General features: G+C 41.0%; 1 protein-coding gene across 1 annotated transcript in view; it reads left to right on the forward strand.

Moving 5' to 3' along the window:
• LOC115362455 (protein-glutamine gamma-glutamyltransferase 2-like) overlaps positions 1 to 12,371 on the forward strand; it is a 16,893-nt gene extending 4,522 nt beyond the window's left edge. Inside the window, exons 5-23 of the mRNA XM_030056384.1 lie at positions 25 to 143; positions 1,089 to 1,217; positions 2,378 to 2,546; positions 3,317 to 3,449; positions 3,686 to 3,789; positions 3,949 to 4,037; positions 4,461 to 4,614; positions 4,732 to 4,820; positions 5,288 to 5,471; positions 5,700 to 5,860; positions 6,520 to 6,656; positions 7,359 to 7,504; positions 8,901 to 8,989; positions 9,449 to 9,602; positions 9,742 to 9,830; positions 9,980 to 10,163; positions 10,392 to 10,552; positions 11,214 to 11,350; positions 12,051 to 12,371. Coding sequence (XP_029912244.1) covers positions 25 to 143; positions 1,089 to 1,217; positions 2,378 to 2,546; positions 3,317 to 3,449; positions 3,686 to 3,789; positions 3,949 to 4,037; positions 4,461 to 4,614; positions 4,732 to 4,820; positions 5,288 to 5,471; positions 5,700 to 5,860; positions 6,520 to 6,656; positions 7,359 to 7,504; positions 8,901 to 8,989; positions 9,449 to 9,602; positions 9,742 to 9,830; positions 9,980 to 10,163; positions 10,392 to 10,552; positions 11,214 to 11,350; positions 12,051 to 12,198 — 2,576 coding nt within the window. The 3' untranslated portion in view covers positions 12,199 to 12,371. The remainder of the gene's footprint in view (positions 1 to 24; positions 144 to 1,088; positions 1,218 to 2,377; positions 2,547 to 3,316; positions 3,450 to 3,685; positions 3,790 to 3,948; positions 4,038 to 4,460; positions 4,615 to 4,731; positions 4,821 to 5,287; positions 5,472 to 5,699; positions 5,861 to 6,519; positions 6,657 to 7,358; positions 7,505 to 8,900; positions 8,990 to 9,448; positions 9,603 to 9,741; positions 9,831 to 9,979; positions 10,164 to 10,391; positions 10,553 to 11,213; positions 11,351 to 12,050) is intronic.
• Positions 12,372 to 12,376: the final 5 nt, after the last annotated feature.

Below are 12,376 nucleotides of genomic sequence, written 5' to 3' on the forward strand. Positions count from 1 at the left end.
TGCCTCTTCTGCTCTGGCTTGTAGGAGATGCTGTTTACATGTCGAGTGAGACGAAGAGGCAGGAGTATGTTTTAGCTCAACACGGCCTGATCTACAGAGGCACTCACAAACGAAACAAAGGCACACCCTGGAACTTTGGCCAGGTACACAAAATCTCATTTCATCGCATTCAGCAGCAAAAGCTGCATCCAACTGAGCTTTTTATACTTTTAGCTGGAAGAAAAATGAAACCATTGAATGCTTCTTCTCAGCAACTGAAAAAAGGAACTATCCTGACAATGTTTTAACATCCAACTGGATTTATTTTTTTAGATACTGTAAATACTGTAAATTTGCACATTGCCCACATCTATGCACATTGTATACATCGATGCACACTGGTTTTTTGGTTTTTTGCACATTGTTTTTTGCACATTGGGTACTTAGATCTTTAGATCTTGAGTGTCATCTTTTATTCTTTATTTATTTTTTTTATTTATTTAATCTTGTACTCTGTGGATACTGCAGAAAACTGTGAATTTCCTTCGGGATGAATAAAGTATCTATCTATCTATCTATCTATCTTATTTATGAGTCACCCAATTTTAAACCTCTGCTGGTTCCATCCCGCTGGTTTGTTTCTCATTAGAGACACAGGACTTTATTTTCAGTTCTAGTGGAGAGCCTAAGGTTTCCAAAGATCTACTTCGGTGAAATTGTTGGACAAATATGGTGGAGAATGTTTTTCTAACTTTGAAGCTACTGGAGGAGAAATGTAAGGAAACCTTGAAGTTCAGCAGTGAGTGACGGACTGCATTTCTTTTGTGTTTTTGTTTTCTCACTCAGCTCAAAGCGCTTGTGCCTCAACATTCACACATTCACTCACACATTCACACACAAATTCACACACACATTCACATGCTGATGGCAGAGGCTACCATGCAAAGTGCCAAGCTGCCAATCAGGAGCAGTTAGGAGCTTCAGTGTCTTGCTCATGGACACTTTGACACGCTCACTGTAGGAGCCAGGGAATCAAACCAGGAACCCTCACTCCACCCTTGCAGCTCTTCACGCATCTCTCTCCCTCTCCTCTGTTTGTCTGTCTGCAGTTTGAGCCTGGGATACTGGACATCTGTTTCAAGATCTTGGATGAAAATCCCAAGTTTGTATCCAACGCTGACCAGGACTGCTGTGCCAGGAGAAACCCCATCTATGTGACCCGGGTGCTGAGCGCCATGGTAAGTGTGTGTCGGGCCTGTGATGGCGGAGTGGGCGCAGGGAGGAAGACTGAAATCTCATTAGCCTGCGAGTCCCACTTAAAGCACACTGTGAATAGCAGTTTGTGTCCATGGAGATCCCCGTGGTGCATCAGAAAGCGCCTCTCTTTTTCTCTTTATTGAAGTTTAGTGGTTGGCAAAGTCTATAGGCTGCCGTCCTGAGTAAGTCTAGCGTAATTACTGCCATTCCCTGGCAACTTTCCTGCCAGTTCCCTTGGCAACTTTTGTGATTGAGGACAATGGAAGTTGCCATTGTGTGCTGCCCTGCTTCCAGGCGGATGAAAAGGACTACTGTAGCCTGCAGAAGAAATGATCTCAGCACAGTAATCCTGCTGTGAGCCCATATAGCCGCCACTATAAATGAGACTTCCAGGGATGTTCTTGGCCAATTTAATAATCATGACCAGAACAAGTAGTAAAGGCTATATGTTAGACATTAAAACAATATGTGCTTTTAAAATAAATAGAGAAGATATGAGCATGATGTGTGACGTATTCATGCAAATGTGATAACACGCCAGTTTATATTTATTTTCTATTTATGTTTTGTCTCTTCAGTCGTGGTGGCTTTCACTGCTGGTTCTGCCTCTGTTTATTCCAAGAAAAAAAAGTATTTATGTAAAAGCTTTCATGAGGGCATGTGCTGATTTACTATTGTTTCACATCAGCTGGCAATACGGAGCAGCAAAAGAGACATTAACTTTAATGAAAATTTTGCAATTTATTACTTTATCAGCCCCCACCATACCATTATATTTCTCTTTGTTTACTTCCCTGCTGTCTGTCACTCATTTTGCTCTCATTTGGACTTTTCTGCCATTTGCTGGTTCTTTCACATTTAAATGCAACACATTGATTAACTGGAACATGCAATGTATATACTCCATCTCTTATGTTTATTATCCTTGCTTTTATCTGTGTTTTTTCCACACACTTTTACTTATAAAAACCTGAAAAATGTGCCTTGATTGCATGCAGGACACATTTTGAGGTGAATGCACTACAGTGTGTTGCACGTGAGCAGTAAAAGCATCAGATGCAGTAACAAGTTTATTGGTGGGACAGAATATTATTATGGTGTTTAGCCTCTCTCATCTCTGTCTCCTTGTCTTTTGCCCCAGATAAACAGTAATAACGACAGAGGAGTGCTGGTGGGAGAGTGGTATGACTTTGAGGGCGGGGTGCACCCCACCGACTGGATTGGCAGTGGGGACATTTTGCAGCAGTGGGCAGAGAGCGGTCCCGTGAGTTTCGGCCAGTGCTGGGTCTTTGCTGCTGTTGAATGCACAGGTTGGTGTTTACGGATATTTTTTGTCTATTGCTTTTTATTGTTTGTTCAAAAACAGATATACATGAACACATAATGCAAGACTATTGTCGGGGTGTTAATAATAATAATAAAAATTGCTACCATGTGGTATTAATAGGACTTTTCGATGAAATGCAAATGCTCATTGCTCATTAGATTTGCTCTCATGAGCCACACATTATTTCTTGCAATTTTAAAATGTTTCTCCATGAGGAAAATTTCAAGCCACTGTCCGTACGCAGCATGACTGCTTATTAACTAGCTGTTAGTAATATTTTGGCAAGTTGTCCATCCCTCCCTTGTTTACCTGCCTCATTAAAATTTCAAAGATACAAGCAATCTTAGCACTCTTTGGCATATTATGAATCTTTGACATCATTTAACTTAATTTATCCCAGTCCAAAGTTATTTTTTAGAGCAATTAAAAATCCATGTGAGTGATCTACAGTATATTAAGGAGTAACACTGATGCATTTTGCAGCAAACCAAACTGTCATCCATCCAAAGGTCATTCCAGGTCATTCCAGCTCCTCCAGTTCTCCACTCCACTACGTTGATATAAAACCTCCAATAAAATCTGTGTATCAAGAGTCTAAAAATAGTTTATTATCTCACAGTCTGCTGAAGTCTGCTGCTGTTTGACTCCCTCCGTTTGATGTCTTAGTTGTTTATCTGAAACTGCACCGCTTATCTCAAGTGTGTGTCTTAACGCCCGGGGTGATGAAGTGTGACTCTCTTTTCCCTCTGCCAGTGTCTCGTGCTCTGGGTATCCCGTGTCGAGTTGTTACTAACTTTGAATCCGCACACGATGCAAACGCCAACTTGGTGATAGAGAACATTTATGATGAGAATGGCGAAGATATTTCCGAGGGTGATTCGATATGGTGAGTGTGCTCTAGTAGCTTAATTAATATCAAGGTCTCTCTTTCACACATAAATGCAGGCACGCACTCACACTTTCTCTCATTTCACTACCATTTTCCCCTCTTGCACTTTCTTACTCTTTGTTGTTTCCTCTCAAAATGAGTTTCCTCAGTCATTCTTTCCATATTTTGAAGTGAAATGCTCATGCTGAGTCTCTACATGTGTAATCCTATATTTAAAACCATGCATGCATCAGGAACTTCCATGTCTGGGTGGATAGCTGGATGACTCGTCCGGATTTGGGATCAGACTATGATGGATGGCAGGCGAGCGACCCAACTCCTCAAGAGGAAAGTGAAGGTGAACTTCTATTTGATACAGTTTTTCCTGGGATTTTTTTTTTTTAAATTTCATATCATTTTATTTGATTTCATTTCATTTTTGGCATTTATGGCTTGAAGTAATTTTGAATTCCTTCTGAAATGAACCCTGTCTCTGCTGCATGTGTGATGCCTTCAGGTGTTTTCTGCTGCGGGCCCGTCCCGCTGAAGGCCATCAAGGAGGGTGAGCTCACCAAGAAGTATGACGCTCCCTTTGTTTTCGCTGAGGTGAGACTGTGCTTCCGCTCTATGTAACATTTTAAGGGAAACCCCACAAAACTGCCAAAACCATTATATGTTTATATTTATTTATAAATGTAAATGTATATTTATATTGTACCACCTCTGAGGATTCTGGCCCAGGGAGCTTAAAAGTGACTTCCTCAATTTGTTAATTTTCCATGCCATGGATATTCTCCTTTTAAATTCAATTCATGCCAAAGAATTGATGTATTTATTTTATGTGTTTTCAGTGGTGATTCCATGCAGAATCAGCAGGGGCAAACAAAAAATTTAACCAGAAAAAAACAACATTTTTGAATGATCACAGCTCTCCAGTCATACCCCCCATTCCCCACCAGCATGCGTTACAGTCACTTCCTCATCTTTATCATCAGTGCTTTATTATCTTTATGTTGTGTATGGTCTCAGGTTAATGCCGATGTGGTGAACTTGATACGAATGTCAAATGGAGAGGATGTCATGTTCAGCAGCTCCACAAAGTCTGTTGGACGCAACATCAGCACCAAAGCTGTGGGCTTGGATGAGAGGCATGACATCACACACCAGTACAAGTACCCTGAAGGTGCCATAAAACACACTCACACACTCACAGTTACTGCCATTTATGTGCTGAAATGTAGTTTTGAAGCAGTTTGTCCTGGAGTTTTGTTGAACAAGACTTTGTGCCAATGGTTTCCAGGTACAGAGGAGGAGAGGAAGGTGTATGAGAAGGCCCAACATCACAACAAGCTACAGAAGAAGGGAGAAGAGCCGGGACTTCATCTCAAGGTTTTACACCATTTTTAGAAACATGGATGGATAGACAGAAAGAAGTGTAATTAATCCTAAAGTTGGGGGTTTTGTTGTTTTTATGCCCCTTTCAGCTATAAAATTGAAATTCACAGGTTAAAAAAATCCAATTTACAATAGTAATAATAATATGATCATAAGAATAACATACTTGAAGTATGTTATTCTTATGATCATGGTGATATTATCATGAGAATCATCCATTTCAGCTTTTGGGGGCATTTGATTGGTTTTATAACATAAGCAAGAATTAATTAGCCAAGATTCCATATGCATATAAAATAGAAATTATGTTTTAGGATGGATTTTTTCCTTTAACCTGAGACCCATCTTATATGCTTCACTCAACTCCTTCCTGCAGAATTTATTATTATTATTATTATTCTTTTTGATGATTGATTACTCTGTGAATAGGAGACTGACTTGAATTCATATTCACAATTAAGATCAAGCTGGCCAAAAACATGGTCATCGGCTCGGACTTTGAAGTGCACGCTGTCCTCAGAAACAACTGCATGGTGGCCAGAACCTGCAACTTCATGCTGTTCGCCAACGCTGTCGGCTACAACGGCAAACGAGGAGAGAGCTGCGGATTTGTCTCCAGCAAAGTGGAGGTGAACTCCGGGGAAGGTAAGATCAGCAGCTCGTCTCTTCTCCTTGTTGCAAAAAGTCACCTCTGCTGGCTCCACATGGCCTCGGCAAGTAATTAGAAATGTCATAAAATTTTCCTCCCGTTGTTCACCTTTTCATCAAACATGTTCTTAGATTTCCTCACCTTTCCTCTCTAGTAGAGCTGAAACTCATTTGAAAATGATGGTTTAATGAATAAAGCACGGTATATTTTATGTGATTCTTCAGAGGAGCGCCTCCCCCTGAAACTGAAGTACACCAGATATGGATCATTGATCACTTCTGATAGGCTGATCCAGCTGGTAGCCATCACCATGGACAAGCAGACCAGGAGCTACCACAAGGCCGAGAAGACCATCGTGCTAGATGAGCCGGATATAGAGATCAAGGTACAGAAGGATGGCTGGGGTAAACCTACCCGAGAATGATCTGTGTAACATGGGAGTGTCGGCTTTGGTTGTCTTTTGGGGAAATCCAGATGCAACAGCAGTAACTTTGGGTCACATTATAGATCAGGTTCACGTTGCACCTATAAAGAGGAAAAGAAACTGCACTTGTGTATTGCTGAAATACTCACCGTGGTAAAACAGAAGAGTAATGGCCAGTCACTGTGCACTGATAACATCAGTGCAACTTCTTTTTTTTGCATTACATGGAAAAACTACAAAAACCGTTTCGGCCACATGTGACTACATATGAATTCATCTGCTGCATTGGTATGCCACCCACAAGAGGCATTAGTTGGACTTTTTGCATCGTAAATAGATGCAGTTTTCTTTAATACCAAATAATTCGTGGCACTTGTTTTAGTTTGGATCACCAGATGGGTGGAGTTTAGCACAACAGGGCGTATACAGGATTGTCAAGGCTAAATTCTGGAGGAAATACTTTACTGTCATTGTCCCAATGTCTCATTGTGTTGACTGATCAGACACATTGAGTGACCCCTGTCCAGTTGTATCTATTTTAATAAATTAGTTAACTACATATTATCTCAAACAGGATGAGACATGATGTTGTGTTAAAATGGAAACCTGTCTGTGTGCAGCTGGTGGGAGAAGCCACGGTGAACCAGCCCATGACAGCAGAGCTGCTCCTGCTGAACCCGCTGCCCGAGCCGCTGGAGGACTGCAGCTTCACTGTGGAGGGAGTCGGCCTCACTGACGGCAAACCCATCACACTGAAGTACGTGAGCTCGGCCACAGCAGACGCACAACATCTGAGCTGATTTACAGTGGATTGTGTCTCTTCAGGGCTCTCTAAGTCTCGTTAAGCTTGTGGATCCTTTTTTGCTACTGTTCCTTAGAGGGAAAAACTCAGTGATTCCTCTTTTTGGCTTCTTTACCGCCATTAAGTGCATGAATTCAGAATATCTTCAAGACCATTATGGCATTGAAGCACATGGCCTTTTCTTGCTATAAGCAGCACAAACACCAGGGGCCCCCATTCTGAATTTGTAGTGTTTCTCAACAAATAATACCAAGGGGGAAAAAGTATTTAAAAATGGTTTTAAATACATATCAGCTTCTTAACCCTTGTATTTGAAACAATTCAAAAGTTTTAAACATTTTTATTGATTCAAAACCTGAAAAAGATTTATTTTTTGCCAAATTGTCCAAAACATTTTCTGATTTGTTATGATTTTATACATTGCATTTGTCTCTGTATGGGAAAAATAATAGTTGATATATGCCTCTTTTTAGTGGCTCCAAGAGCATCATAAACAGTCTTGCCAATGCATGTGTATTGACTGAAAAGTTCTCCTCAAAATGCTCTACATATATAAAAATAAAAATGAGTGAAGGCAGTGAGGATGTGTAAAGTGAGTTTGCTGACAGTCTAACCTCCAGCTCTGCTCCCTCTGCCTGACGCTGCTCGCTCCTCCAGGATCGAAGCTGTGGGTCCCAAAGAGGAAGCGAAGACCAGCGTCGACTTCACCCCGAGCAGCGCCGGCTCCTCCGTCCTCCTGGTGAACTTCAGAAGCAACAAACTGAAGAACATCAGGAGCTTCATCAACATCACCGTCCAGGAGTGAGGATGAGGAGGATGAGGATGATGCACATCACCAGAGCCGGGACGTTCAACAGCGTCACAGCACTAACATCTTTGTTTTTACCACTGGACTAGAATGTGCAAGACTAATATCAGAGTCACTGATTACCTAAAATTAATTAAGACAATCAAACCAGTATTTTATCATGCAGAAGTAGCCTGCAAAATTAATTTGCTTCTTTTTGTATTTTGTAATTTTATTGTGTGTATTATTTAACCACTGAATAAATTCCTAGTTTCACAGAAAAAGTCTGGTTTATTTTCAATTTACCAGTCTGGGTACCTGTTGGATGTGAATATTGATTTGTGTTTTTATATTACAGATTTTCACTCATGATAACTTGATGACAGACGCCTTATTTTTTTGTTCAAATGGGTCCATTTTTTATTGGTATCCACTGAAACACTTTCTTTACAGAAAAAATAAACTACCACTACTGGTAGAGTCCTGGTAGTACAGTATGATTCTGCAGAGAGAAACACATGCCACACAGTTAAGTAGGTAAGAAAAGATCTAACATCTACGATAGCACATCTGGATCGCTCAAGTCCCTCCTCATCACTTCAGCATCTGCTCGTCGATTGTGCCTGCCTGGTAGATGGATCGCTGGGTTCCCCGTTCCAGCTGGTTTGAAACCCTGTTTTCCATTCAACTTTTACATTTGTGGGTCAAAGTGAAACGTAAATTGAAGTTGAAAGGGTGGAAATTTCTTGACTCTGTTCTGAAGCGCAGAATAAAATCTAAACTCAAGAATAAAATTTACTTTTGCCCCGACAGCTGAGCTCATTCTCACTTGCCAGAAATGAAAAGCCACCAGAGAACAGGAGCACGGCCTATTTTGGGTTCATTCATCACACTGATTATTAATTCTGCATTGATCTGCTAAGATAAAGAAAAAGAATGAATCACTGATTTCGGTCTGCATTCATATGGAATTATTTAAAGCAAATCATTCAAAATAATAAAAAAGACCTAATGTGCTGATCTAACAATCAAACAGAACATTATAAATTGAAACTGTTTTGTCAATATTTTTTTTTTAAATTAAGTTTAAGTCATTATGGTGTCTTTTATTTCCATATTTCAGGAGGTAAAAAAAAAAAAAAAAAAAATTATGTATTTATTAAGGGGTTATTATAAAATTCTTGCTGAATCAACCTACTACCATCGTGGTCTACAAACTAATCCAACTGAATTGTTTCAACAAAGAAAGTAATTCTTGAATCAAATTGCAAATTAAAGTGAATCAAACTGAAGGTCTGTTGATTCACACCTTCAGTTTGACAAACTCTAAGCCACGGCCGCCATGGTTCATTTAATTTGGAGGATTCCTTCTGAAATGAACCCTGTCTCTGCTGCGTGTGTGATGCCTTCAGGTGTTTTCTGCTGCGGGCCCGTCCCGCTGAAGGCCATCAAGGAGGGCGAGCTCACCAAGAAGTATGACGCTCCCTTTGTTTTCGCTGAGGTGAGACTGTGCTTCCGCTCTGTGTAACATTTTAAGGGAAACCCCACAAAATATTTATTTATAAATGTAAATGTATATTTATATTGTACCACCTCTGAGGATTCTGGCCCAGGGAGCTTAAAAGTGACTTCCTCAATTTGTTAATTTTCCATGCCATGGATATTCTCCTTTTAAATTCAATTCATGCCAAAGAATTGATGTATTTATTCATTTGTTTTATTTATTCATTTATGATCAAAAGCGCATTTCTTCTACATCCTGGAAAAAATGTGTTTTCAGTGGTGATTTCATGCAGAACCAGCAGGGGCAAACAAAAAATTTAACCAGAAAAAAACAAAACATTTTTGAATGATCACAGCTCTCCAGTCATACCCCCCATTTCCCACCAGCATGCGTTACAGCCACTTCCTCATCTTTATCATCAGTGCTTAATTATCTTTATGTTGTGTATGGTCTCAGGTTAATGCCGATGTGGTGAACTTGATACGAATGTCAAATGGAGAGGATGTCATGTTCAGCAGCTCCACAAAGTCTGTTGGACGCAACATCAGCACCAAAGCTGTGGGCTTGGATGAGAGGCACGACATCACACACCAGTACAAGTACCCTGAAGGTGCCGTAAAACACACTCACACACTCACAGTTACTACCATTTATGTGATGAAATGTAGTTTTGAAGCAGTCTGTCCTGGAGTTTTATTGATGCTCCCGGTTTAAGAGCATCAACAAGACTTTGTGCTGATGGTTTCCAGGTTCAGAGGAGGAGAGGAAGGTGTATGAGAAGGCCCAACATCACAACAAGCTACAGAAGAAGGGAGAAGAGCCGGGACTCCATCTCAAGGTTTTACACCATTTTTAGAAACATGGATGGATAGACAGAAAGAAGTGTTATTAATCCTAAAGTTGGGGGTTTTGTTGTTTTTATGCCCCTTTCAGCTATAAAATTGAAATTCACAGGTTAAAAAAAATCCAATTTACAATAAGATTAAGATCAAGCTGGCCAAAAACATGGTCATCGGCTCGGACTTTGAAGTGCACGCTGTCCTCAGAAACAACTGCATGGTGGCCAGAACCTGCACCTTCATGCTGCTCGCCAACGCTGTCGGCTACAACGGCAAACGAGGAGAGAGCTGTGGATTTACCTCCAGCAAAGTGGAGGTGAACTCCGGGGAAGGTAAGATCAGCAGCTCGTCTCTTCTCCTTGTTGCAAAAAGTCACCTCTGCTGGCTCCACATGGCCTCGGCAAGTAATTACAAATGTCATAAAATTTTCCTCCCGTTGTTCACCTTTTCATCAAACATGTTCTTAGATTTCCTCACCTTTCCTCTCTAGTAGAGCTGAAACTCATTTGAAAATGATGGTTTAATGAATAAAGCACGGTATATTTTATGTGATTCTTCAGAGGAGCGCCTCCCCCTGAAACTGAAGTACACCAGATATGGATCATTGATCACTTCTGATAGGCTGATCCAGCTGGTAGCCATCACCATGGACAAGCAGACCAGGAGCTACCACAAGGCCGAGAAGACCATCGTGCTAGATGAGCCGGATATAGAGATCAAGGTACAGAAGGATGGCTGGGGTAAACCTGCCCGAGAATGATCTGTGTAACATGGGAGTGTCGGCTTTGGTTGTCTTTTGGGGAAATCCAGATGCAACAGCAGTAACTTTGGGTCACATTATAGATCAGGTTCACGTTGCACCTATAAAGAGGAAAAGAACCTGCACTTGTGTATTGCTGAAATACTCACCGTGGTAAAACAGAAGAGTAATGGCCAGTCACTGCGCACTGATAACATCAGTGCAACTTCTTTTTTTTTTGCATTACATGGAAAAACAACAAAAACCGTTTCGGCCACATGTGACTACATATGAATTCATCTGCTGCATTGGTATGCCACCCACAAGAGGCATTAGTTGGACATTTTGCATCGTAAATAGATGCAGTTTTCTTTAATACCAAATAATTCGTGGCACTTGTTTTAGTTTGGATCACCAGATAGGTGGAGTTAAGCACAACAGGGTGTATACAGGATTGTCAAGGCTAAATTCTGGAGGAAATACTTTAGTGTCATTGTCCAAATGTCTCATTGTGTTGACTGATCAAACACATTGAGTGACCCGTGTCCAGTTGTATCTATTTTAATAAATTAGTTAACTACATATTATCTCAAACAGGATGAGACATGATGCTGTGTTAAAATGGAAACCTGTCTGTGTGCAGCTGGTGGGAGAAGCCACGGTGAACCAGCCCATGACGGCAGAGCTGCTCCTGCTGAACCCGCTGCCCGAGCCGCTGGAGGACTGCAGCTTCACTGTGGAGGGAGTCGGCCTCACTGACGGCAAACCCATCACACTGAAGTACGTGAGCTCGGCCGCAGCAGACGCACAACATCTGAGCTGATTTACAATGGATTGTGTCTCTTTAGGGCTCTCTAAGTCTCGTTAAACTTGTGGATCCTTTTTTGCTACTGTTCCTTACAGGGAAAAACTCAGTGATTCCTCTTTTTGGCTTCTTTACCGCCATTAAGTGCATGAATTCAGAATATCTTCAAGACCATTATGGCATTGAAGCACATGGCCTTTTCTTGCTATAAGCAGCACAAACACCAGGGGCCCCCATTCTGAATTTGTAGTGTTTCTCAACAAATAATACCAAGGGGGAAAAAGTATTTAAAAATGGTTTTAAATACATATCAGCTTCTTAACCCTTGTATTTGAAAAAAATCAAAAGTTTTAAACATTTTTATTGATTCAAAAACCTGAAAAAGATTTATTTTTTGCCAAATTGTCCAAAACATTTTCTGATTTGTTATGATTTTATACATTGCATTTGTCTCCGTATGGGAAAAATAATAGTTGATATATGCCTCTTTTTAGTGGCTCCAAGAGCATCATAAACAGTCTTGCCAATGCATGTGTATTGACTGAAAAGTTCTCCTCAAAATGCTCTACATATATAAAAATAAAAATGAGAAGGCAGTGAGGAGGTGTACATGAGTTCGATGACAGTCTAACCTCCAGCTCTGCTCACTCTGCCTGACGCTGCTCGCTCCTCCAGGATCGAGGCTGTGGGTCCCAAAGAGGAAGCGAAGGCCAGTGTCGACTTCACCCCGAGCAGCGCCGGCTCCTCCGTCCTCCTGGTGAACTTCAGAAGCAACAAACTGAAGAACATCAGGAGCTTCATCAACATCACCGTCCAGGAGTGAGGATGAGGAGGATGAGGATGATGCACGTCACTGGAGCCGGGACGTTCAACAGCGTCACAGCACTAACATCTTTGTTTTTACCACTGGACTAGAATGTGCAAGACTAATATCAGAGTCACTGATTACCTAAAATTAATTAAGACAATCAAACCAGTATTTTATCATGCAGAAGTAGCCT

The sequence above is a fragment of the Myripristis murdjan genome, chromosome 7 (genome assembly GCF_902150065.1).
Source record: "Myripristis murdjan chromosome 7, fMyrMur1.1, whole genome shotgun sequence".
NCBI lineage: Eukaryota > Metazoa > Chordata > Actinopteri > Holocentriformes > Holocentridae > Myripristis > Myripristis murdjan.